Source organism: Rhea pennata, chromosome 14 (assembly GCF_028389875.1).
Source record: "Rhea pennata isolate bPtePen1 chromosome 14, bPtePen1.pri, whole genome shotgun sequence".
Classification (NCBI taxonomy): Eukaryota; Metazoa; Chordata; class Aves; order Rheiformes; family Rheidae; genus Rhea; species Rhea pennata.
This window is the reverse complement of record NC_084676.1, coordinates 12,973,294-13,000,118: the sequence shown is the minus strand read 5'-3', so window position 1 is coordinate 13,000,118 and position 26,825 is coordinate 12,973,294. Positions and strand designations below refer to the sequence as shown.

The 26,825-nt window shown below is 44.5% G+C and overlaps 2 protein-coding genes across 2 annotated transcripts; both read left to right on the top strand.

Moving 5' to 3' along the window:
* The first annotated feature begins 2,188 nt into the window (after positions 1 to 2,188).
* On the top strand, positions 2,189 to 7,017 carry LOC134147009 (ovomucoid-like). Its single transcript, XM_062587709.1, has 8 exons — positions 2,189 to 2,243; positions 3,374 to 3,396; positions 3,953 to 4,077; positions 4,334 to 4,379; positions 5,261 to 5,388; positions 5,525 to 5,570; positions 6,338 to 6,453; positions 6,972 to 7,017. The coding sequence occupies exons 1-8, from the start codon at positions 2,189 to 2,191 to the stop codon at positions 7,015 to 7,017; spliced, it is 585 nt and encodes a 194-aa protein (XP_062443693.1).
* Positions 7,018 to 10,469: 3,452 nt separating this feature from the next.
* On the top strand, positions 10,470 to 14,552 carry LOC134146941 (serine protease inhibitor Kazal-type 6-like). The gene is made up of 4 exons (XM_062587595.1): positions 10,470 to 10,527; positions 12,699 to 12,724; positions 13,614 to 13,726; positions 14,507 to 14,552. Exons 1-4 carry the CDS (start codon positions 10,470 to 10,472, stop codon positions 14,550 to 14,552), a joined length of 243 nt encoding a protein of 80 aa, XP_062443579.1.
* The last annotated feature ends 12,273 nt before the right edge of the window (positions 14,553 to 26,825 follow it).

The following is a 26,825-nucleotide window of genomic DNA, read 5'->3' as shown; positions in this document are numbered from 1 at the left end:
TACTTCTCTGTGCTGTAGCATAGTGTATAGGAGTACAGTACCATTTTATTCTTGATAAGTATGTTTGTTGTGTGACAGTATTATATAACAGCAAGGGCAGTGGTATTGCTGCTGGAATGAAAACGTGCTGTGTTTCAAATCCTTGAACAGTATAATTATTCTCCGCAGCCAAATGAAGCCTGTGACAAGTTTTAAACCAAAGCAAGAAAAACGACTGAGGAATTTCTTAGACTGTGGCAGATTACAGATTTGCCTGAGACAGGGAATCTCAAGATCAGAGGAAAAGGTTCCCAGGAAAACATCACTGTTATGGGAAGAAATAATTCTGGATTAGATACTGTTAGAATTTCCAGAATTATGGGAAATATACCCTAATACAAGAGGATACATCATGTGGCTACCAGTTTTTATCCTATTTATGTGGCCATAACCTTCCTGATAGAAAAAGTTTGCCTTCTAAAAACTTGAAATAGCAAGAAGAATTTTTATTAAACTGTTTTACGGATCCAAGCTAAAAACACTCCTATAATCAAACTCACTTTACTGAATGCACCATCATGAGATTCCTGAGTATTACAGCAAGCTTTGGCAAGTGAGTTCATTTCCTCCTTCCCATTCCCAACGTGAATACAACTTCCCAAAACTCATCCTTCCAAATGTGTTAGTTAATTCTGACCTTTCCCAAGGCCTGTGTTCTCTCTTGCCCAGTAATAATTACTCATGTCTTGCTCCCTTGTTTACTCCGGCTCCTGGTGCCACTGCACATCACACCTAGCCTAACAGCTTTGCCCAGACTGCTTGCATTTATCTTCCATCCTTTCCCCATGGCAAGACCTCTCTGTAGCAAGACCCTTTCCTTGTTTCTCTTGTTCTCCCTCCCGCCCTACGAAATGGCACTAATTGCCAGCAGAAGAGAGGAAGGTGCTGCTTTTGGAGTAGTTCTGGCAGGCTACCCAGACCCTCAGAGACAGCAAGTGGATGAGAGGGGGATTTCAGCAAGCAGAGCTAATTAACTGAAGGTCTGATGTTGGCCAAAAATGAGAATGATGTCATTCCCTACCAGATATCTTCTTATTCACAGAAGAATCTGAGAGACCAACATGATTTCAGTCTGGGAGGAGAGGAAAACAGAGAGGTAGCACAATTTCTGATAAATGGGGACCCCTAATCCAGCAGTGGATATGCAGAAATTGGATCATAGGGCTGAAAAGGCAACACACTACATTCTGGGAGCCTCCCTCACCTCCTCAGTGCCAGCAAGCACCAACTCCACTGATGGCTGGTACAAGTTCTGAGGAAACCTTGTTGTCAGGCTTAAGCATTCTTGCCTCTGGAGAACAATCAATATTAATGCTTCTGTGATTATTTCTTCCCTTCCAAATATGCTTATGATCAGTTAAGGAATCTGACAGTCATGTCACTCAAGATGCTAAGAATACAACAAAAACAGCTTTGGAAGGAACCCTTTAACTCCTGATATTTGCGAACAAGATCCAAAGAACATTCATTACTCATTTATTTTTCAGATAAAAAAGCTTTCATTGACATGAACAGGCCATCTTGCAAGCTCTATTTTGTGACTACAGTTACACTTTCAGCTATAATTTTATGGTTTATCTGCCCATGCCAAGACTTGAACATCTCCCAAGATAATAAAAAAAAAAAACACTTCTGATTTTCTATTTAAAAATCAGGCTGCCTCTAAACCACACATACAGCTCATGCTGCTTCCAAAACACAAACATGTTGTTCTGTCCCTCACTTTCTTCCTTGACTACCTTAGTACAAAGACATTTCATTTTGTGCAATATCCCTTATTTGTTTTTCCATATACTTGGCACAGAATTGAACCATTTAATAGAGGCTAACACATTATTCTTCACTTGTCTTCTCTAAAAAATGGCTTTTAACTGACACTCTAATGACAAGTAATAGAGGGGGAACAGGTGGGAACCTAAGGACTTGCCTTCTGCCTGCAGCTGTTGCAAATTTTTCATCAATGTCTTAGGTATTAAGAATCCTATTTCACCTACACAAGGGAAGTTTATCTCAATCCAAATTTAAGGCTAGTTATTCTTTTCCTTTCTTAATCAGATCCATCCCCACTGCCAGCAGCTAGATAACTCCTCTTCCTACATGGAAAGGTCCTTTAAACTTCTGAAGCTTTAGGTAATGCTTTCCTGTCGTGATGGCTGATTCCTTCCCATTGATGAGAAATTCAGAGTACCAGAAAAACAAAGAGAGTGCGGAGAGATTCATGGTGCCCTCGGCACCTTTAAAATACACGGACTAAAATCTACATAACCCTATGTTCTATGTCTACAAAAGCTTAGGGTATCCCATGCTGCTGTCCAATCACTCTGCTGTACCTTGCAAATCTCTTGGTGCCCAAACACTGTCTAGTGTATATAGTATGTTCTACACAAGTTTGAATGCTTTCACCAAATTGGTGCTTTTGATTTACCAGCTTCCATATGGAATTTCACCAAATCTATTCTTGGTACAATGTTCTTCCTGCACGAACAGTACAAACTGCTCATAGTACAGCAGAGTGCCTTAGTTAACAAGATGGGCGTAGCTCACATTTTTATTCAATTCGTCTGGGCATTTCTCTGACAAAGAAGCATTCTTTAGGGCTCAGCTCAATAATCAATACAATTCTGTAGGTTTACAGAACAAATAATTACTCTATGAAATGACTTTACAAGCAAGATCAAGGAGATATATATAGACAGTCAACACACAGCCCTGCCAGGCTGAAGGCTGAGAAACATCTCTGCTGAATGCAGCAGCAACAGGTTTGCAAGTAACAGACTGTCCAGCTGTCTCCACTATGGAGATAACAAGAATTGTTGCCCTTCTTGGGCTAGTGTTTCTCAGCTGTCTTTCTGGTAAGTTGTTTCTGTTGTAGCCTGTGCTAATTTCTCTAGACCTCTTGAACATTTGCCTATCGAAAGATGGGATTATATACGCAACCTAAAAAAAAGAGGTCAGCTTTCTGGAGAAGAGATGGCGATGATTTCTCTTTTGATGTAATTCATCCCTGTGCAAATACTGTAGGTCTACTGACACACCTGTCTGATTTACACTTACAAGATTTAATGGGGATAATAGTGCTGAAAGAGGAGAAAAGTTCATATCTTACTTTTAATGAGTCAAGATTTGTGCTTCCACAAACAATTGAAATATTTTATCTTAGGATACTACTTTTGGTTTACTCAGACTAGAAGAAACTTTTGGGAAAACAATCACTTTTCAGAAGTTAGAAAGTGAATTCAGTGACTGATAGGAAATTGATGACTCCAAAGGAATTTTAACCAAGGACATTGTAAATTTTTTGTATTTTATAATCTCTGGTTTTTTTTTATTGTAGATGTTGTTACTGGTGGTCAACAGGTAAGCAGTAGATCTTCTTTATAATTTATTCTTGATTTCTAAGTCCAGATAAAAAAATTCATAATCACACTGTGTCCCAGAGAAGTCTTGAGAGAGCGACAGGAAGAAAGACAAAAAGTGAGAGAAAAAGGAAGGAAGAAAAGTTCCCCTAAGAATTATACTACCTCCTTTTCCAAAAATAAGAAAATACCTGTCAGTGAAAGATATTTGACCATGCTGATGATAAAAGATGGCAATTAATAATGTAGAGTGGGATTCTGCACAGCACAGAGAGACAGCAGAGGACCTATACATTTTTTAAATAAATACCTATTTCCCTGTCTGATTCCCTAAGGAATAACTATTTTTTATTGGTAATGAATGTCTACAGTACTGTATACCTTAACAGTCAAAATGAGCCTATGCATTCTGTAATATTTTGCTCCCTTTCTTCACCATGCAGGAACATTAGAGGAAAAAATGATCAACAGTAGTATCCCTATATGAGAAAAACTTGATTAACGCTACACACCTTTTTCCCTACCAGACAAATTATACTTTCTGTCCTTTTTAATAGGCCTCCTGCAGCACATACTTACTGTCTCCAGGTGAAGGTCTTGCCTGTCCCAGGACCATTGAACCTGTCTGTGGGACTGATGGTGTGACTTATCCCAATGAGTGCTTACTCTGTAGAGAAATCTGGTGAGTATGAGACCTCTCAATTACCTAAAATAACAGTTCAAGTAGCAGACAACAAAAGCCTTTTATACTGTGACTAATCACAGCGTGATCTAGAAGACTTTTCAGAAGTTTCTGTCTTCCCTAGGGATCTTTTCAGTGATAAAACTCCTAAGTTTGATTAATTACTGGGGCTTTGCAAGTGTAGAGACTCAATGAGTGAGATGACTGTATGCTATCAACAGATTTATGCTTCCTTTCCGTCTCTTTATCCCTCCAGGCAGTGCAAAAAGGTTGACAAAAAGCATGATGGAAGATGTGTAAAGGTATGGTCTGAAATCTGTTCCACTCCTTCTTGTGCCGCACTTAGCAGTGATGTAAAATGATGGCAGCAAGCTAGACAAGAAGAGCTCTTCTTCTTCATGAAAAATACAGTTTCAAATTGTCCAAAAAGGAATCAAAATGAAGACTTTAAGATTTGCAAGAATTGATCTTTTTGACTTTTGATTTCAATTATGTTTCAGCTTTATCAAAACACTTCCCTTTCGGCTTAGGAAAAAAATTGTTGAAATGTAAAAGTTCCCAGAGGAAATTGGGTTTTGACTAAACCATCATTTTGTTATGGAAAAAATACTCTATCAGAACGCTTATCATAACGCTTGTTTATCAATATGTAGTGCTACCATGGAGTGGAGAAGTATCTGCTTTTAGAATAGCGAGATTATGTAAAGAAGCACTCTGGGCTGTGCAATTTAACATAATACTACAATTTTCATCTCAGTATTCTCATAGTAAGTAATGTTTGCAGAAATACTTAGGCAAATGTAAACTCCATTTTCAGAAGTTGTGTAGACATTTCACAATGAAAGTTCCTGTCCCATCACTGCCATGTAACTGGCATTTAGGCCAAGACCCTGCACAGAGGAGTTCATGGTGAAAAACCCCTAGCTGACACTGACTGACCAATTTCAGGACAGGAAAATATACAGATATTCCAGGACTGGGCTGCCCTCAGAAGCAGAATTTCTCCTAATCCTGCTGCTTCAGTTGTAATGCACCGGTGCTGGAAACTCATGTCTCCATAGTACTCAGTATGTTTACTGCTACCTTGAGGAGAAGGGAGAATGTCTCTTGCACCATGCTCCATTACACAGGACTGATGTAATGGAGGACAGAGATTAAAACTGTTGTTCTGTGACTGCTTCAGATCAACTGTGCTGGCCACCTGAGAGCAGCTAATGGTGAGAATGGTGTCTGCACCCTGGAGTACAACCCAGTCTGTGCAACCAATGGGATTACCTATGGCAACCAGTGTGAATTTTGCACTGCAGTGGCGTAAGTGAATAGGCTGGGTCACTGAAGGGATTTTTGGATCAGCAGATGCTTGGTTTGGTATTTAGAGTTTAATGAGGTAGCTTAAATCCTGACATGGCTGCCCTATGCTCATTCATTCTCAACTCTCTTTCCAAAGGAATGGAGCTGACATAGACCTATACAGACTTGGAGAGTGTTCGCAGGTAAAGCTCAGAAATCTGCACTACTATCTATTGTTGTAATACATTACACAGCATAAATTAAATGAATCATAACTGAATAATAGGAACTCTTGCATTGTCCTAGCACTAAACTCATGGAATATGGCCTGAAAACAGGATACGAGGAAAATAGTAGAAGTATGTCAGGGTTAAAGGATATGGAACCAAACCTGGGGCAGTCCCCATGTGCAAGACTCCTGACCTGGAAAAACGGCATTTGGCTGCTGCTGACACCCTCCTTCACTTGGAAAAGTGGCTTAGCAGGAGATGCTGTCTCATCCTTCCTGCAGAAGAGCAGGGAGATCATTTATTACCAGAAATACTCATGAATGGTAGCTACAATTCCTTGGGTGTGGAGTACTTTCTACTGCGTGGCTTGCAGTAATCCACTTTCTGTAAACCTGTCTTTTCTAGACTGCACAACTAGAGTAGAGTAGCCAGTGAGAGGGCCAGTCTGGAAACATTGAAATGGCCATTTCACTATTTTAGTATTTCTGAGTTTTGTTTTTTTTTTTTTTTTTTTTTTTTTTTGGTCCCATCTTTTACACTACTTGGAATCTGACTTCAGGCTGCTCCAAGCAAGCATGTTCTAGCTTCTGAGTTTACAGAGTTGCTAGAATAGAACCCTACCCTTAAAAAGTGGTTTTAGTCTTTGCTATATCACAAATATTAAATAAATATAAAGCACTCATGTAGGGAAATGCTGGGCACAAAAGGTTTAAAATGTATTATTTCTCCACTACCTGTAGGTTGATTGCAGTGACTACCTCCATGCCAAAGGCATGTGTGCCTTTGAGTATGAGCCTGTTTGTGGCTCTGATGGCAAAACATATGGAAACAAATGCCAGTTCTGTTATTCCGCTCAGTAAGTATGGAGTTCATCACTTGGTCATAAAACTACTGCTGCATTAGAAGAGCAGAAATGCACATGCAAGAACAGCAGACAGTAATGGAAATCCCAAAGCTCCCTTTGAGGCCCCTAGGTAAATCCATCCCTGCTGCATGTTCCAGTCCTGACACACTCTTCTGTGATTCCCTCGGCACTATAGATCTTTAGTGCAAGTGATTTTCATTTCTCTTCTGCTTCCCTTGCAACTGAAGCCAGATTCCCATTTGCAGTCTTGCCACCTCCCTCCCTGAAAGAGTAATTTAAGCTCTATCTTTAGGAGGAGGTGCCCAGAATTACTGGGTTTGTCCAGATCTCTTTAACATAAAAGAATATACAACCTGGGGAATCAGGAAAGAGGTCAAATATTAAGTGGAGTACTCTATAACTTGGACAGCATGGGGGTATCAACTTATTTCAGTAAATAGCAACTGCACCACTGGGACTATCAAGCTGAATTCCATGTTTATAATTTTGGTCTCCCTCTTTCTCTTCAGACAGAGTAACAAGCCTCTTTTCCTCAAACATCTTGGGGAATGCTGAGCACTGGAGTAGTAGTCTTCATACTCATTTTTCCCTTGCAAAGTCTGCAATCAAACATGCTCTTCCTTGCTGTGGAAGACTGCTGTGTGTTGGTCTCTGCTCTGTCTAATCAATAAATTAAATTCAGCTGCTCCCTTTGCCATGAACAGGATTTTTTTTTCCAGGGTGGGGGTAATGTTCTCTAGAGTTTTAGGAGCTCATCTGTCAGGCAGAAGTTGTGAAATAAACCACAGTAAAGAACAAAGTGTAACGCCCATCACACAACAGTCTGAGCCCTGACAGGAGTATGTCACTCCATACCAAACTACCATCTATCAAAAGAGAAAACAAACTTGTTCAAAATACTGCCACTTTCTTTGTGTTTCTAGTAGTGTGTAAATGTGTGCTGGCACACATCTCATCCTAAATGCACAAGTCTTGGCTTTGTAGTTGTAGCAGCACTGAGTTTTGGAGGAACTGACACTTTTAGGAGCCCTGGTAGTATAGGGCAAATGACCCTGGAAATGGCCACGGTGAGCTCTACTTGGTCGCACTTGGACAAGAGACAGGTCTTGCAGTGTGTTATAAAAAGGAGGCTTATGGCAAGGAGAAGAAACTGCCTCATAAGGAAGAAAATTAGGAACTTCTGCTTGCTTGAAGGGTGTGTTTCCTGGAGGCTGTGTTGATCAGCAGAAAATTGGAGCAAGCTGGGCATTGATGTAATGAGCCCTAATGAATACCAGATGAGAAATTAGTCCAGGCTCAGACTTTCAGTTTTTTGGAGAAAAGATCTGAAAAGTTTGATTTGGAGTGTTTGAGGCACAGGTAGGACAGGGAATCTAAGGAAAAAGTCTTGGGTTTTCCAGCCCTAGCAAATAAAGGCTAGAAGATGCGCTAGCAGCTAATATATGGAGATAATATCTTTGTGGGAGCGTAAAGAGTGTGGATGCGCAATGATACACACGAATGTTGATGACAATGCGCTGTCTTTTTGCATGAGTCAGGTACTGAGTATGCAAACAATAGAGGTGAAAAGTCCCAGGTGACACAGCACACATACTCCCTTCCTCTTCTTTTCTCCACCTCCCATTCTCTTGTTATGTAGCAAGGCAGTCAGTTGTTAAGGCTGATAGTGGGGGTAAAATCTGTGACTTCCAAGCTTTATCTTTAGGTCTTGTTTCCTGAAGTAGGCCATTCCTTAGCCTAGCAATTTCACTCGTCCTCCTACCAGAAACTGCCCTTTCTGTACTCCCCATAGCAGTACTCCCTTCTAGCAAAAGAGATGAAACTTCTTATTTTCATTTTTTTTGGAGGGGTTAGTCCTGGCAATATGAATCACTTGATGGCTTTATGCCTGGTGGAAAGGAAAGCCAAACTGGAGAGCTGTAAGTGTTCACTGTTAACCTGCCAGTAGGGAAAAAAAATAATGAGCAGACTAAGTAGCTAGTGGAAGTGAACAGAGGCCTCTCGGTGAAGGACGTAGCTTTATTGTAATTTCTCACTGGCCAAGAGGATAACCGAGTTGTCAGAAACTAGCTGAGAGATGGCCATAGCAGGCAATTTCTTTCAACAGCAAGATCCTAAGGTAAGTCTCCATACCTTAGGAGAATTGTGATGGCAGTTTCTGCCTGAAGAAACATGATATTTTACTTAGGAACTCAAAAGATTTTGGAAAAGCTCAAATAAGCTGTTCATATACAGGGAAAGGGAGGGAAAACAGCAAGCACGGGGTACATGGTTGTAGCCTAGATGCCTTGGAAGCCTCCAGACTCAAATGCTTTAAAGAAAAGGTCTGTATCATCTAAGACTAGCGATCTGCCCATCACAGCGTTAATATTTGCCTGTATACCAGCTAGGCTCTGCCCAACTACACCCATTAGACTGGAAATCAAGTTCCAGATACCTTTCTTTCATCCCAGATTTCCAGGCAAGTCAGAGATGCAGAAGAATTTCCTCACCTACACTAGTAAGTGGCCTGTTTCAGATGTTATAAAGAAGTGGGAAAAGGGGTAATAGAGGTAATCACCTGTTTGGCAATTTAGTCTCTTCTTCTCCTCAGGCTGCAAGGAATTGGTCCCCATGGCACATTTTCTAAAGCTTTATCCAGAAAGACATGCTGCAGCAAATAACACATTTGGGTAGACAGAGAACTGAAGTATTAATGCTGTGGTCATAAGCAGTGACGTGTGAAACCAGAAAAGGCAAACAAGTCATTCTGTGAGCGGCAGAACTAAGCATGATTTTGAATGGATCTGCAGCTGACTGACTTGATAACTAAATTATACCAAAGGCTGCATAGTGAGCTCACCCTTATTAGACATCAGAGAATTCACCCGTCTGTCACGGCTTCTCTGCTATGTGGATTTTATGTCCAGTAAGCTGGAAACTCTAATGCTTTCCCAGATGTATGGCATGCAAAACATTGCTCTTCTGCAGAAATTCTTTTCCTTGCTGACTGAGGGTATCAGTAGAGTCTTTTCTCTGTCCAGTTGTCTATTGTTACCAAATATACAAAACTTCATCTTTTCTTTCACTCCATTGTCAAATTTGGTAGTAATTAGTTGCAGATGCAAAATTTACTGGGAGAACTGATAAACAGACATATATGCAGAGTGCTCATAAATGTTTTGTTTCGTTAGGAAAGCGTACTAAAAATTTTACATGATTCTTCTTATCTGAGCAGATATTTTGCAAACAATGCAGCTGAACACAAACCTTTGCAAAGTATCAGCTGGAAATAGAGCTCAGGTCTCATGATTCTCCATCAGATTCCCCTAGTTGCCACTTACTGTGGGAGTGGAGCCCTAACATATGTTTGTGAATATGAAGAACTGGAAAACATTGACAGCTATAGTTTAAATAGTTCAAGGAGGAGAGTCAGCAGTCCTATCCAGGACTCCACACACAGCCACGAGAATATGTCACACCAGTGTGTTTCTCCACCCAAACCCAACAAATTTAGAACCATCTTCAAAAATAGACAGGGAACAACGTATAATTGGTTTCACAGACAACACATTCTCACGCTGCGATTTATTTCATAATGTCTAGTGAGTGTCATCACGCTGCACTCAAAGCCTCAGAGCTGGTATTCAGCAAAGGCCCAGAGAATGAAAATTACCAGCTTCCCTAATGAATCACTGCTTTGAAAATTCACCCGTGTGAGAATCTTGTGACTATTTAGAAAAAAAGTATTACACACCTGAGTCTATCACTCATATAATTAGCCCTTCTTTCTAGGTTTGATGTGGATAGGACAGCATTCCTAAAGCACCATAAACATGGACAGGACCAATAATGACTTCAGAAATGAAGTGGAGAAGTTCTCACAATTAAGGCAAGGAATGAGGACAGCTACTGATGGGCACATAAATACACGGAGAGGCGGGTCTGTGAGCGCATTGTGGGCTCTGTTGCTGAGACACCACCTCCAGAATAGACCACTTGACTCGGACTAAAAAGCTAACTGCAATATGAAGGCAACAGGTGTCTTAGTGCTTCTCAGCTTGCTGTTACTGTCTTTCTTCACTGGTAAGTCTTGTCTTTTCTGTAGCCTAGAAGGAAGTTGTCCTGACAATAGTAGACTTCAGGCAGCCTTGATCTATGGATGATAGGTTTGAAGATAAAGCTGAGCAAGTGGAAAATATCTGCTTTATTTGCTCACCTGGACGACATATTTCCAACCCTTGTGCTCTTTCACCGTGACTAACACAGAGAAGGTGTCTCTGGGTGACAAAAGGATCAAATTCTAAGTGGCTATTTCAAAAAAATATATCAAAGCAGAATGTAATTATTAATTTTGGTATGAATGCTAGCTGGAGAGATTTGCTGAATCAGTTAAAGACGAAACTTGCACCTAAGTGGCATCCGTTCTTGTTTTGATTGTAAGCATCTTGGTATTTGGTGGTTTTTTTAGAGATGTGGAAACATGTAATTAGATGAAAGTTTCAGCTTTCATTTATGTTGCAGAGAAAAGCTTGACAATTAAATTCAAATGTCCTCAAGGGCAAATTCAAAGGATTCAGCATTTATTTATCTTGAGATTTTCACATCTCTTTGACAATTTGGGTAAGCTGATTGATGATTTTTGAACATATAGGTCACATCAGTATCAATTGCGTATGTCCAGCTGACCCAGCTCCAGAAGGTTTGTGGCAACAGTTATTGAACAATATGCAGACCAAGAATTATTTATACTTGCTTTTGTGTGAATAATTTGAATAAAGAATTCACTTGAGAAAATTGCAAGCTGGGCATGGAGAGAAGAGGTGAATTACTTTGTACACATTATTCATTGTGAAATATTCATCTATGTCTAATTGAGTCTTAATTGGGGCTGGGTTCCATCAGAGTGCTGAAGCTTCCTTCCAAAGCTAGGGAGAATGCTCTGTGATCTCATGTAAAATAAATAAATGTCAAGATACATCATCACAAAGTCTTGTGTAGCTGCATGTAATATTTATATATAATGAGCTATTTTGTAAATAATATGCCAAGAGCCATAACAGTGACTTTACAATTGATACCACCTAGTCTGACCAGAGGATATGATAAATATATGGCAGGGATAAAACATGGAAATGCATTAGAACTGGCAGAAGAGGTAGGGTGGGTTGATGGATAATGGTATAGCTGATTGTTTGCTGGGTGGGATTTCCAGCCTGCATAGTGAGGGGGCCTGGGTGTAGCACAAAGTCTTCTCACCTCCTGCCTCAGGTTCCCCTCTGCTCAGATTCACCTGGTGAAACACCGGCAGTGACCCCACTTCTCTGAGCAAGTACGACACCAGTTTCCAGCATTCAGCACGCTACTGTAACCCTCCCCAGCTAGATACGCAAACTCACATGCAAACTGCTGCTGCCTCATTGCCATGTGAGATGCTGGGCACTTGAGTGTCCTGCATATAGAGAGCACTGGTGGCCCACATCCTGGAGATCTGCGTTCAGTCCTCCCTTGGGTGTCAGGATCCCCCTTAAAGACATCACAGGGTCACCTGGTCCCACAGGTATGACTCAACCTACACATCTGACTTTGCAGTTTCACTTCTTTGCAGTGAAGAAATACAAAGGGGCTATAACTGACTATCCAGACTCCGCGGTTACAGAGAGTATTTCGCTCTCTTACCAACTGGCACTGTCTGTTTTGCTCCGAATCACAGCGTGATAACTCTCCGTATCTCACCCTAGATGAAGAGCCTCCCAGACTCCCTCTTCTGGGAGAGTCTCTGAGCCATGCTGCATTTATGATGGCTATAAAACTGACCACAGGGCTTCCTTCTGCAGCGCCACAGCATGCTCCTGTCAATAATACCAGACGTTTTCACTATTTAGAGGTGCAGGAGACTCAAAGCCCCCAAAATGAATATAAAGAATTAAAATCGTTTTTAAAATCCAATTCTGATTTGGCAGCTTACTTCCATGGGAGTGGCTGCTTTCCAAGGAGATTGGTTTATGTATCTGAGGTGCAGTTAGCAGCTGAGTGACTGATTATATGTTATTTTAATAGCATTTTTCAAAAAGCAAAATACTGAAAAGCAATTTGGATAATGTATTTCCTGCCCCCTCCTCCGCTGCACAGGATGACAGAGTAGGGGAAACCTAGGATATGTATTACTGTGTTTTGGGAAAAGATTTCTGACTTTAGTACAGCTTCTCTCAGAAAATAATGCTGAAATGCATACAATCTCTGTGTTTTTATTCCAGATGTAGCAGGTCAAGACATTGAAGAGGTTAGTGCAGCTGTTTCTGCTTACTGAATCTGCATTTTCTCCTGATTCTAGACAAATGGTTTTGTAACCCAGATGTTGGTGCATGGTAAACACTTTTTAATGTCTGGTGGGACCAGGACCAGGTGGGACTTTCCAAGATGTTCCAACCTCTTTGGGTGTTCACCATTGTATAGAAGACATAACGTACGTCCACACTAGCAAGAAGACCAGGGAAATAGACAGCTAGTTTAGCAAATGCCTCCCAGGATTAGGAGCAGAGTGTTTGCACAGTATTATATTCATATGCTTAGCCTTGTAACACTGCTTTTGTCCACTTTGCTCCACTGTCCAGTCTTCTCAAGAAACAAATGGGATATTGAGAGTATTTTATTCCCCGCAGACCAAGTTCATTACTGGGAACTTGTCCAGAGACAAAACACCTGTATATTTCATGGATACCACTTTTAATCCCCTACAGACTATTTTTTTTTCTCCTGCTAGGAAGGTAGAAAGCTCAGCAATCACGAACCTGAGTGTACTGTTTCACAATGCACATAATGCCATTTAGGAGTGAGCTAGCTTGGGGCCAAGTGCCTGAAAGAGCCTCAATGCTGACTCTTTTCCTACATGCCTGGGCTAATCCACTTTTGTTTTTAGAAGATGAGGATTTCTCCCAGGTTACCACAGTTTCCCTCCTCAGACACAGGACTGAAATTCCCATGAAACACCAGTTCTGCTCACTTCTGACAGGCCTTTTTCTTTCAGAAAATAGGCAGTTTCATCACTGTTGCTTTAAGTCCTCTTGACAGAAAGAGAATTATATTAGTAACCTTGTTTCCCACTAGGGATGTGAAACAAAAAGGAGGAGTACAGGAGTCCTAAAAGTTTGGGTTTTTTATTCCTTTTGCAGATTTGTAGAGAGTTTATGAACAGAAGTGTGTACTGTACGAGGGAGTCCAATCCTCACTGTGGCACGGATGGTGTAACGTATGGAAACCGGTGTGTCTTCTGCAAGGCAGTTCTGTAAGTAAAAGCCAAGGGAATTGAAACAATAGATATAGTTGGCCCAGGCTTCATGTATTCAATGATGTTCTCCATGGAGGGGAGGCCCAGCATCCAGGCTGCTCTTCTTGTATGGACTGGTCCCCGATTCCTGCCAAATTTATTATTTCCTCCTTGGAACAGAGCTGCATGAGCGTAAGCAAATTTTAATTCATTTCTGGGCTCGTTACTATTTTGGTTACCATGCAGAGAGAAAGCATAGGGCCTGGGAGCCAATTACAATCTGCCTAAACCTTCTGTGGGGACTAAATTAATCCACGGCATATCCCACTCTATGCCAAAGGCTGAAATTCCCACTACCCAAACCTCTGGGTACTGAGAGGTGTCTGGAGGAATGCAGGAGCTGAGCCACACCAAGCTGTTGCTGAAAAGTCTGAACGGGCTTTGTGGAACAAGACATAGCATCAGAGAAAGATCCAGAGTTTACCCTTTTCTGGAGTTCTGTTTCCTCATCTCCTTCTTTAAAGGAGATGTAATTAGAACTAGCACTTCTGGATCAAATATACTTGCAAAACATCGACTTCTCCTTAGCAGCCATTTACATTTTGGTGCCTACTGAAGACTGTCACCTTACAGGAAAGACTTGAGAAAAGAAAAGAAAGGCTGTAAGGCGCCAGTGTTTCCTAGCTTCAGTCAGGCAAATGGTCCTCTTCTGATGGATCAATTCCTTATTCCCCACTGCCGCATCTGTGTTGTCTGTCATATACTACTCTGCCTGAGTTTGTCTTGCTCCTTTTATAGGAGGAGTGGAGGAAAAATAAGATTGAAGCATCTGGGGAAATGCTGAGTCCTCACTGTCACTGAGCACTAAAAGCTGATCAACCTTCTGCAACGGTTGCAGACACCTGTGTGCAGACATGAGAGAAGCTTGCCCTCATCTCCGACGTCTCTGCTCAATCAAATGAACCTCAGCACAATTCTTTGGTTGGTTTCCTATTGCTATACTGTTTTATTACATCACCTTTTCCACAGAAAGCAAGGTGCTGCCTGTGCCACAATTTCAATGGTTTCCCATGGAGTTGTGTCTTCTCCTATGCAGTAGCCCTAGCTCTTCCACTCAGTCCTACCTGAAAAATTGGTGCATGTCTGCCAGCCAGCCAAGTAGTACCTGGGCTCCTGCTGCAACCCTTCCCATCCTGCAGGGTGGGGGAAAGTGTCCTTTACGCAGCTTCCATAAACATGTCTCTCCCTCTCCCGGAGGTTACTGTGGGAGGGTGACAGGACAGCTAGTGAACAGCGTGACTGCAGATGTCTCATCTCTTTTGGAAACCAGAGACAAACAATCTGAAGACTAGAGAATATTGCTCCATTTAAGCCTGTAACAAGAAGGTGGCAAGTTGAGGCTGGCTCTAGACAGAGGCAGGGAGGCTTTTCTTCCTAAAGCAGCTTTTTCTTCTTTGGTCTAAGGAAATGCTTTGTCTTGAAAACTGTGGCTCTCAACAGCATTAGTTTCCTGTTGCAAAGTGACTTCTCATGCTAATAAATACTGTTTAGAAGAGCACCAGATTGTATGAAGTGTCAATAATTTTAAAAATTCCCTAGAGAAGAGCTGTAGGCTTCCTCTCCCTTTCTCTAGGATAAACACTTCCTGAATTACCCATAGACTTTGATTTTCTAGGAACAAGTGTTTTTATTTATTTACAAATTTTAATGCACGTAGACTTTATTCCTTTCTTTACTCTCCACAGTACTGCTCTCTCTCTTCTTGATGCTGGTTGGTTGGAAAATCCTTCTTTGTGTGAACATGAGAAAATAAACTCCATAGTTTCTCCCCATTCATTGTGCAAAATTCACACAGGGAAATACATGTGGCATATCCTTGTTAAAGCACTGGCAGCAGATCAATGGACGACTAGTTTCTTAATGTTAAACACTTAACTTTCAAAGGGAGCTTTAGATAATATCATGAGCCTCGGGAGTCAACATATTTTGCAAGCACCTAAATGCTGAGCATCTAAACTTCTGGACCTCGTTTGGACAGAGCTTGAGCATTTGCCTATCATACTACAACATTTGCTTTGAACTAAATTGAGGTACAATGTCTAAACAGAGAGGCCTTAGCAGTGCACTCATCACACCCAATGCTGGCTTCTCTTACGACAACTCACGTTTGCAATGACAATTCTGGCAAGTCCTTTGTCACTTTGTGAGCATCCTAAGCCGTGTTCAGGAGGCATCCAGCCAGCAAGTCAGACAGCCCAGGCGAAACACAACGGAGGCTGCTTCCAAAGTTCGATCAGATCAGCTAGTGTTTTCCCATCGTGACTTACTGGATTCTTGCAAAATCTGCCACCTCTTGTAGGAAGAACGCTGCACTTCTCCGTGTCCCAGCTTGTACATCCAGGGAAAGCACACTTGTTCAGTTTCCAGTTCAGAGATCACATTAGTAAATGCAACAGCAAGACATCCAGAACATGTATAAGATCGAGGGGAGCAGGAAATGGCTCCTGCCCAAGGAAAGGTTGTGACGAAGGACTAGGAAAGCGGCGGGACCTTGCTCGTCACTCCTGCTCTGAGAGGCCACAGGGTTAGATGACCTCCTGAAGTCCTTTCCAACCTGAGTTATCGTACGATGCTCTCGCTGTGTAGCGCCGCTCTGGAGCAGCACCGTGTTCAGAGCACAGGAGAGAAAACCAGCTGCTTTTAAGATGGAAACTGACATTTTAAGGGAAGGGATGATACAAGACTACACCTGAAGTGGCCGAGAACAGCCCTTAGGGACCCCAAAAATCTCACAGCATAGCCTGGTATCTAATCCTTTTTAACATGGAGGGTGAAATAACACAGACAGATCACAAGACAGCATAAACCGTGAGACTTCGCTATTTAATAACCGATCTGCGTTTTGCCATTCCAGTGCACGTACCAAACAAAAACACCCCTGTTCCTCTGCAGACCCAACGACCGCCTACGCCGCCCGGGCCGAACGAGCAGAGAAAGCGAGTGAGAAGCTGTGAAACCGAATTTCCCTGCAGGCTCCCTGGGAAGGGAAAACGCGCTTGGCCTCCGCCTTGCTCGGGCTCCCGCGCGCGCGTTCGCCTCGGCGCCCGCCCGCCCCGCGGAGCCGGCCCCTGCCGCCCTCTCCGCGCCCCCAGGGAAGCGGGCCGGGCCGGGCCGGGCGCCCCTCGGCCGGCCCTCTCCCTCCGCCGGGCCACCCCCGCCAGGCTGTCCCCACGGCCGCCTCGCCGGGTCGCGGCGGCGGGCGGCGAAGACGGAGCGGCTCTCCGGGCCCCGCTCGCTTCGCCCCGTCTCGTCGGGATTTGGGGGAGTCGGAGCCGGGCCTCGTCCTTCCCGGCGCCGCCTCGGGCGCCTCGCCGTCCTGCGCTGGCTCTCCCGGGGCTCAGCCCTCCCGCGTGTCTCCTCTGGTCACCATCACCCCGACCGCCGGCGGGAGCCGCGAGCCCGGCTAGGACATGGAGGGGCCCGGCTGGGCCCGGCGCCGGCTGCCACGGCCCGCGCGCGCCCCGCGCCTTCGCCCGGCCGACGCTGGGGCTGCCTCCTCCTCCTCCTCCTGCTCCTCTGGCAGCGTCTCCTCTCCTCCCCTCCGCCCCCCGCGCGCCGAGCCGCCCTGCCTGCCTCTGCCCGGAGGCCTGCTGCCGGGCGGCCCTGTCCCCGCTCCCCGCTGGAGACGCTGGAGGGTCCCTTCTCCTTCCTCAGCTTTTAACCCAGCAACTGTTCCCTGTAAAAACCCTGAAAGTCCCTGGAGCAGACCCGGACACAAGTCCCCTCCCTGCAGAGTGCCTAACTTTGCCTTTTGCCAGTCCTCCCTGTTGCATGCGGGCTAATGCAGTCCACAGCTCTGCTCCTCGACTCCTCTGATTTAAAGGACAAGAACTGCGGCATTTTCTGGGCATGGGAACCCGCGGCATGAGGTAAATACGGAAGCACATCTACACGGTCAACCCACTAATAATAATTGTAATCACAGAGCATAATTGCACCCGGAAACATAAAGGCAAAACAATACCAGGGAGTACTTCCTGATGGTATGATCCATGATGTTTTGGAGTAACTTTCAAAGGGAAGAGATGGCTTTCATAACGCATGCTACTTTGGTGGAAGGTGGTTTAGAGTAAATGCCCTGCTTGCTGCTCTTGGTCCTGTTGCTCTGATTCTGCAAGAAGAGTTGTAAGACTAATGTGCTAGAGATGGAGATCATAAAAGACTGCACTGTCCAGGCTGAAGGGGAATTTCATTTAACCTTAGGTCCAAGAGATGACTAAATATTCCCTGGGTGGGTATTCTGGCACTAGACCTTTCTCAAGACCTATCTCCTTCAGATTTAGGGAATGCAGCATCCAGCTTGCTGCCAGCATGGAGTGTGTGCAGGGTGTTCCTACAGCATGGCTTGTGTTGTAGTGAAAATTAAGCACATCTGGGAAAGCATGTGAGTGAGTGAAGCTGACACCTGGAGCAAAGGGATCTGCAGAAGCACAGTCTGACGGAGGGAAAGAGAACCTGTCACACACTGGGACCTGTGAGCAGCAAACCACCACACCCCTGGGGTTTTGGTTTAGTTCACGGGCACTGCTTGCCTAACCCAGCCCTCCCCACAATCTTATATTGCACTGAGGATGACAGCTCTTGCTTCTGTCCTCTACACTGTGACACAAGTGCCAGCAGAGCCTTGCATACATTTCAGGAGAAGATTTCCCATAGTGGGGAAACTTCCCAAAGCTGATAAAAACTTTTTCCCCAAGAACAGGCCAAGAGAGGAAGTGCTGCATCAGAGGAACACCCTCTGTCATGATTTGTCCTTCCAGCTGAGCGGGCAGGGTGCATGCACATCCATACCGGTTAACCGAGAAGACAGTGAGTTTTGCCTATGCCAGGCCCTTTTGCTCTTAGCTTCAGAGCACAGTGTTCACTTTCCCAACAAGACTAATGAATGCCAGTGACAAAGCAAGACTATAGCAGTGGTCACAGGCTGTCCAGACTGAAATCACAGCTGTGACTAGCTGTCTTCTCAACTTTAAACATACAAAAGTTTAGAAATCGAACACTCATCCAGTATTTTTTCTTTAATTCCTTCCTTCAACTTTTAAATTGTCTTGGTTTGCTTTGTTTTGTTTTACAACTTTAAAAGGTTAGTGAGTCAATAAAACACTTGAGATTTCTTTTCTGTTAGATAACATAAACATCTTCATAGCCCTTTCTTTCCTTAGGGAGGGACCTCAGCCATAGTGCAGAGACTGGAGTAGGGGCTGCCCCAGGATCTGGAGCATCCGCACAGTCTGTTTGGTCCACAGAGCCCAGGCCACTGCTGAGACCTGCCACCTGCAGCAGAACGAGGGCTTTGTGCTGCCTGACTCAGTCTGCCTCTGCAGTTAAAATAATGGAAGAATTACATTTGTGCATGGTTGCTCTTATTGAAAGAAACATGTTAGTCACAGCTGAGCACCTTCCCGTGACCGGGCTATGCACATGGTAGAAGGAAAGGATAGATTTCCATCTCACAGCTTTACTCTGCTGGTCATGCAGCTGATACATTATTGTGTCCAGGCTCTTGGCCCATCTAACACGTGTGCTCCTCCACTCCCTCCTCCTCCCTCTGCACAGGCACGTGTGTCTGTTGCAATTCAGTTGAATCCTTTGTCCTACTTTTTCCTTTGACCGTCACAGCCTTTGACAAAGCTTTTCTAGATGCCACAGGTCCATCCCAGGATGGCAGGGCTGACTGCAGTGTTCCCACAACCAGGCTGGGGAGGTCGCTCTGAATTTGGTTGTCATTCTAGTTCACCCACTTTTCCCTAGGAGTAGCTGATCTGTATCAGAGGATAATTCAGGTTTGAAGGGACCTCAGGAAGTCTCTAGGCCAAGTTCTTGCTCAAAGCAGGGTCAGCTCTGAGGTCAAACCAGATTGCTGAGGACTTTGTCCATTCTGGTCTTGAGAGACTCCACGGATGAAGACACAGAGCCTCTGGGAACAGCCTGTCCCAAAACTTGACTGTCATCACAGTAAAGAAGTTTTTCCTTATATCCAGTTTTAAACTCTCTTGTTTCAAGTAATATGTATTCTCTCTTGTCGTCCAACCATGTATCTCCATGAAGAGCTTTGCTCCATCTGCTTAGTAGCCTCTTTGGAGGTACTGAAAAGCTGTATTAGGGTCCCCCTAAAGCTGTCTCTTTGCCAAGCTGAACAAGCCCAGATCCCTCAGCATCTCCTCAAAGGATGAATGCTCTAGCCCCAACTATCTTGGTATCTCTCCACTGAACTCATTCCAGTTTATAAATATCTTTCCTGTATCAGGGGCCCAAAATTGGAGGCAAGGCTGAGCTATGGGGACAAGGGAATGGGATTGCTCAGGGTGTATGTGGAATAAGTGCTGGAGTATTGCAGGGCACTGAAAACATGTGGGTAGTGACAGTGGCAGGGAGCAACAGAAGGATCCTTTAAGGATTAGAGAGAGAGCAGCTGAGCCTGCTTTGGGATGAAATGGCTCCCAGATGCTGTGAATCAGCTGACAATTCCCCTCATCACAGTTGAAGGCTTAAATAGGAGCCTAGAGGGAGTTTTTGTTTTTCTTTTTTCCTCTTTTTTTTTTCTCCTTCTTCTTCTCCCTTTCAACCTTTCAGGAAAGGTGTCATATAAGGACTTTTTTTCTTTTTCTTTTCTTTTTTTTTTTTTTTAATAAACATATAAAGACCTCAGTGATGAGGGGATGTAAATTACAGGCATCTGTTTGGCTTTGAGATACTCAGCACCTGTGCAGGATCAGAGCTTTGATAAGGTTAGCTGCTGAGGTCTCTGGAGGAAGCAGGGTTTTGACAGAGCCTCAGTTATGCCTTGAAAGATAAGGTTAAAGATGTGCTGCTGCTAGGCCTGGAGAGCTGTCCTGGCCAATCTGGGGCTGTTCCCAAGCAATACCACTGGCCTTCGTAACCACCACGGTTTGATCCTGCATCCAGCATGTGAGGTAAGGCTTTTCCGAAAATCTAAAAAAAAGCTAGTGGTGCTGCTCTGTACAGTGCATCTCTTTCTGGGGTAAGGTTGCTTGGTGAATTAGGAGTGAGCAGAAATGTTTCTATTTTAGCAGAGATGTTCTTATTTCTGGCAGGGGCTGGTTGTAACAGTTCTGACCCTTTTTGGGAGGGTGATTTTGTGGAGTTATGTATGATAAAAGCATGAACTACTGCTTCCCTCTCTCTTCCAAAGCTCAGACCCTGTCCTGTAGGTACAGGGTCCACATTATCCACCATTTGCAGGTATATTCAAATCCTTACTCACAGTTACAACCAGTCAAACTTTCTGATAAGGCCATATTAAAGGGGGTAGATGGGGCATCAGAAGGACACCTTTGCTGCTCCCTTGCCCCATACTGAAGCAGTGCTGCCCAGTGCATTTCTGCTGGGAGGACTGGTAAGGGAGGGTACAATCATGGGAGTCCTGCTTGTTCCCTGGTATTGGGCTCCCTCTTGTGACTGACCAGTACATGTCGGGGGAGGCTGTGCAGCACAGCACCACTGCCTCTGGGAGCAGGATGTGCCTCAGCTGGGCTGAGGCTCTGCTCTGGTCCTTGCTGCACAGGTGTGTTTTGGAGAGGGGCTGTCGCATTCCCTTTCTAACAACTTCTGGGAGCAAGTCAGCTGTGTTGAAAAGAGCTAATGCTTTCTTACTATCTTAATAGTCTGCAGAGTGATGGCCTAAACTCAGCTGGTTTTAATTGCTGAACCCTTGCTTAATTCGAGGTGCCAATAGCAGTATTATGCATAAACTACAGTGAAGTTATTCATCCTCAGTCTTAAAAGTTTCTGAGGTTGCATACAAGCACCTGCTCTTTTCAAAATCGGTATCTGTTTGGGTCTGTTCTTGCAATGCATTACATAAATAGAAATTTGTTTTAGTGCACACAGGGCAAAGAGCTCCTGATATTGCAAGCTATCCTGATAATTTTTATTTATTTATTTACTCATGCCTCATCTCTGCCTACAGGCAGCTGTTCTCCTCTCCTCTGAGACCACTGTTGAGTCATGGTGCTCTGAGCATGTTCCCAATGTCCTTGCAGGGTAAGGCACCATCCCTCATGCAGGTGCTCAAAGAGCTCAGCCACAGGAGGCAGTGATATACCCTTTGATATAATAAATAAAAGTAGCACTTGTCAACGACTTCCTCTGTCTGAGATTACATGTGCTGCTATCTTCTGCAGAACACAGCTTACCTGTCCGGCTAACCCTGGAAGAAAAATTAAGGCCTGAGAGAGGCAGCAGAAATGAGCAGGATTCTGCTGGATCTGTTTGTTGTTGGGTCCCTTTCTGTTGCTAGGTTCAAATACTGTGGTTTATCATTGGTGAGGGGACTCCAGGCATGACACTTTATTGCTGCTTTTCACTGAGTCCTGCTGTGAAGGAGTCTTGGACTTCACCTCTCTAGAGCCCTTTCCTTCTGTTAATGCTGTGACAAACAAGAAAGCAATTCCCTACTCCCACACAGGAGTGCATAGCAGGTGTGGTGCTGCACGGTTGTGGAGCTAGCGCAGGCCTGCTCTGTGCTGACGGGGTCCTGGATGACCTGCTGCTGCAGAGGCGGCGTTCCGCAGTTTGCTGTTGTCTCCTGGTGGCCTGTCCAGGCTCAGCTAACTGTGTGGCACATTAGGGCTTGGCGCCGTCTCTAAAGCCTGATGGGTTGCTTATGCTCTTCCTTGTGTAAGCAAGTTGCAGAGCTGTGGAGGAGGGAAAGCGCAGTACCAGTGAGAAACACTGGATGCTGCCACACACCGAGTGGTTTTTATCAGTGCTGCCATGTCTACTCCAGGTGGTTCAGCCTCCAGTGAGCCTGGCACTGGGCTGCTACTCCTGCTTCTTCAGTTCCTGGAGCCAAGTGATGAAGTGAGACTAAACTTGTAGCTTCCTAAAAAGTACAGTTTAAGCCCCTCTGATAATAATAAAAAGGGGCTCAAAATCATAATTCAAGAAGGCCCCAAAGACTGAGAAACTCAGATATAAGAAATAACTTTTTTTCAGGGGAATTCAGGGAGATGTTGTATTCCAGTGGGCAAACATTTCCAGTGGACTAAATCCCAGGCCCTGTTTTGTTTGCAAGTCTGATTAGCTCTGGGTTGCAACACAAACATTTGCAGTAGCTCCAGGAGCTTGATAGACCTCACTGGTGCTAATGCAAAAAATGTGATCTTCTCGCCAAGCTCTGATAAGTCTTTATTCCTGCTTTCACACGCTTCAGTTCCTCCAGTTGTTCCAATTACTCTAATGTTTCAGGTCTTGTTGGTGTCAGCCCTGCCTTGAAAGGAGGCTGCAACTACCCTGCTCCCCATCAGGGGTTTTTGGTAGTGAGGGACATCTGGGAAGAGAACAGTTCCTCAGTTCAGGTATCTTTGGCATGAGAGATGCTGCTCCTCCTCTCAGGCTTTCTGGTGGGAGGGAATCATGAATTTGAGCAGGGGCTCTTGTTGGGTGTGCGTACTTGTTCCACTTCAGTCAGCCTGAGCTCTGCCATCCCCACTGACCCCCTGGAGCAGCTAGTGACTACTCACAGCCCATTTTAGATTTGAGGAGCATGGATCACTGCTCTATAAAGCTTTACCCATTAGTTATGATACCTTATTGCAGGCCCCAGACCTGGGCTCTAGGAAATAGTCTCTGTTCTGGAGAGTCTACAGCATAAGACATGAGATGGACACAGATGGACAAGGGAGCCCAGGGAGAGTAGGGTCATGGTGGGAGAGACCACGCATAGCACATCCATGGACAATTATGGTCACATTTTTCACAAGAGGATTGTGGATGTCTATGGGGAGCTCATGATGTGCAAAGAGCGGCAGGAGAGACAGTGATGCTTGTTTGGAAGCCTAACAGTAGGCTATAGAGTAGGTATCTTGATAGCTAATAAGAAAAGTTAGTCCATACTCTTCCTCTTTGTGTATGGGACTCTGTTCCCAGGTGTGTGGGGAGCTACTGGATCAATGTAAGCAAGAACACTTGGTATTTTAGCAGGGCTGAAAAACAGAGAGCTGTCTAGACAGCATGGACAAACTGCAGTCTAGCTGCAGTGAGGTCACTCTGCCCTCCACCTAAGAGTCTATTAGCCATGGCTGGTAACACCAGGACTTGCATTTCTAATGTCAGAGGTTTGCTACTGACTTCACTTTGCTGTAAAACAGCTACATACAGAAGTTTTTCTTACCAGGACTTTGTGGCAGGCTCCCCAGCAGACACTGCTGAGCTCCCTGGTGGAGCCTTGGAAGAGAAACAACAGCTCAGCTGGGATGGCTCCTGGGGAGCTGTCACTACTATTGTCATCACAGGAAGAATAGGTTCCTACAGGAGAAGGAAGTGGTGGGAAGCCTTTATTGCAAGGAGGATAGTGGTGAATGTCCTGTAATATGTAGCCTATGTTTTGGTTTTTAGTTTGATTTTATAGTGATCTTATGAGAAAATGTATTCTGGAATAAATACTCATAAATTCCCTTTCAACTTTCAGGAAAATGGGAGTCCACGTAGGATAGGGATAAAGGAAAATTTGAGGAGCAGAAACTTCCAGGAGTATCATGAGCTGCAGTTAAATATGGGTGGATCGAGAATTCTAGAAACGCAGACAGCCTTCAGAGGTGAAAAGCTGTTTAATCAGCTGAATCTGGAAGGGAAAAGCACTGACACAGCTGCACATATGCTTATGCTACATAAAATGAATGTCTTTATTGCCCAAAGGGAATTTGGGGGACCTTAATTCTTTTTGCCTAAAGCAAAATTCAGTAAGCTGAGCCTCTCTCTTGAGGGATAGTGAAGGTTAGTGTAGCCAACCTACACTACCAAATTGCACGCATTTCAAATGTTCGGATTTGACCAGTCAAGCCTCCCTTCCACTTGAAAGCAGATCCCTGCTGTTGAGAGAGGATGCATGATAAGGTATAATTAGAGATGAGCCTTAAAACTCCTGCTCTTAGCAAATGGATAGTATTGGATAGTAAATGGAAATGGATTATTTGGAAAAAAAAAATGAAGAGCACTTGAGCTTCCTGGCCTTGCCATAGCTCTGTCACTGCAGTGTTGATGCTGAAAAGGTAATAGAAATGTAAGAGCTGTGTGCAGCCTTTCTCTTTGAAAGGAGGGAGCACAGGGTGTAAGGGCAGATATAGGTCACTGACAGGGGTCTGGGGCGGAAGGGCAGCTTCTTGGTAAAGCACTCTGCCAGCAAATGGGGAAGCGGGGCTTCCCGGGGCAGCCAGAAAGTTTCTACAGCTTACCCTGTGGTGGTGGCCGTAGATTGCTGTATGCCTGCCACTGTCCCAGCCCCACAGCAGGACACTGGGTCTGCGTGCGCTGCTCCGAGCAAAGGTCAGGTGCTGGCGTGGCTCGGACTGCAGCAGGCAGGCTTCTGAGAGTTCAAGTCGTGCATATGAACTGTAATCAGCCAGAAAACACTGATTCAAGCAATTCGGACTGTCCCATGAGAAAGCCACATTTGACCAAGGCCTCCTGCTCTGTGGGAGGTGGGGTCAGATCTCCAAATGGTTTCATTGGCTTTTCTGTGTTGTAGGCAGGAATGGGTGACTGAACCTAGAATTCAGACTAGAAATCACAGTGAGCATCAGTTCCTGGAGATCAGCCTTGAGGATTTTGTTCTCGTGGCTTTAGTCTGCATTTAGCTGTAGAGGATGTCAGACTCTGGACGTGGGAGTAAAGAGCTGAAATATTGGTTGTGGGGAGATGAATGTCCATGGCACTCTGCTCTCGAGCATAACTGTGGGTACAGACCCCTGTGCCCAGTACTGTGCCCTGTGAGGGATGTACACCCTGCTGCATGAGCAAGGACTGAAGGGAGGCAGGACAGCATCGACCTGTGATGCACCTCCAGGGTCACTCTGCTTTCAGGGCACATCTTTGTGTTCTTGGGTAAGTCCTACTGCCCCCGTTTCATCTCCGTTAGGGAGCAGGAGAATGGTACTGATCCATGTGCCAAGGGACAGTCTTGAGTACATATGCTAATTGCAGCCAGGCCCTTGTTGTAGGGATAGAGGGGCTATTGGGCATGTTGTCCATGTGAACGTCCTGCCTGGTGTCTCTGCTAGGTGAGATAAGGTTGCTCTGCTGTCTCGCACCCCTGTAAAGCTGTTACAGTCCAGCCCTTGCATGTTAATTGACTCTGACAGAAGCTTTAGCTGAAAAAGTTCCTGTCTGGTTTCCATCCCAGCGTTAGCACTTAGTCATGGTCCTTGTCTCGTGCCCAGCCCATGACTTCTACTCAAACTTCTGGAAGAGCAAGGCAGGAAAGGAGTGTGAAGCTTAACTGATCTCTAAGAAATATCAACCAGAAGATGCTGGAAATACTGCCTACAGGTCTCTTTGACCTGCTTGCTGGCTAAATAACATCTGATAGCTTAGTGCTGTTGCTGGTCTTTGGTCTGATTCAAGTTTCCTTGAGAGTAATTGCTGTGATTTTCTTCCCTTCCATAGTTTTGGGCAGCACGCCCCATGCTTGACTGGATCATGCTCTGTGGATCTGTAATTATCTAGGGTTGCCTACCTGTCCATTAAGGGACTTTACCTGTTAATCTCATAGGATCTACTGTGCCTTTTGATGTTTTCACCTTGCCTGCTGCCTGCACCCTCTGCACACAATGTGCTGGGCTAAATGTAGTGCGAGAAGAGGTGAGGACTAGCGTTACCCTCCTGTCAGTCTCCCTGCAACTCGCTGCCTCTGCTCTTATCTGTGCAGCTCAGCCACGCAGCCGGGCTCTGACACTGAGAGGAGATTTCTGGACTGGCACCAAGCTGTCGGGTTCGTGGCGTATGCACTCTGGCATGTCTTCCTGTGTTTCTACGAGTAACGAATGATTCCACCTTAACAATGTAAGTATAACTGGACAAATATTTTATAGCATTCTTAAGTTAAAAATAGACAGCCTGCCAATTCAGCTTTTGTCAGGAGTTGCTGTAACAAGCGTAAGTAATAAACTCTGAATTTGATTTTAGCAGCGGCAAGAGTACCACTTCAGTTCTGCAGGGAGTCCGCGTTTAGATTCCATGAAACTATACACTGTGTTTAGGTTTAGATTTAGTTTTGCCACCACTAAATTTACTGAGTTTTGGTCAACCTAAAGTAAAT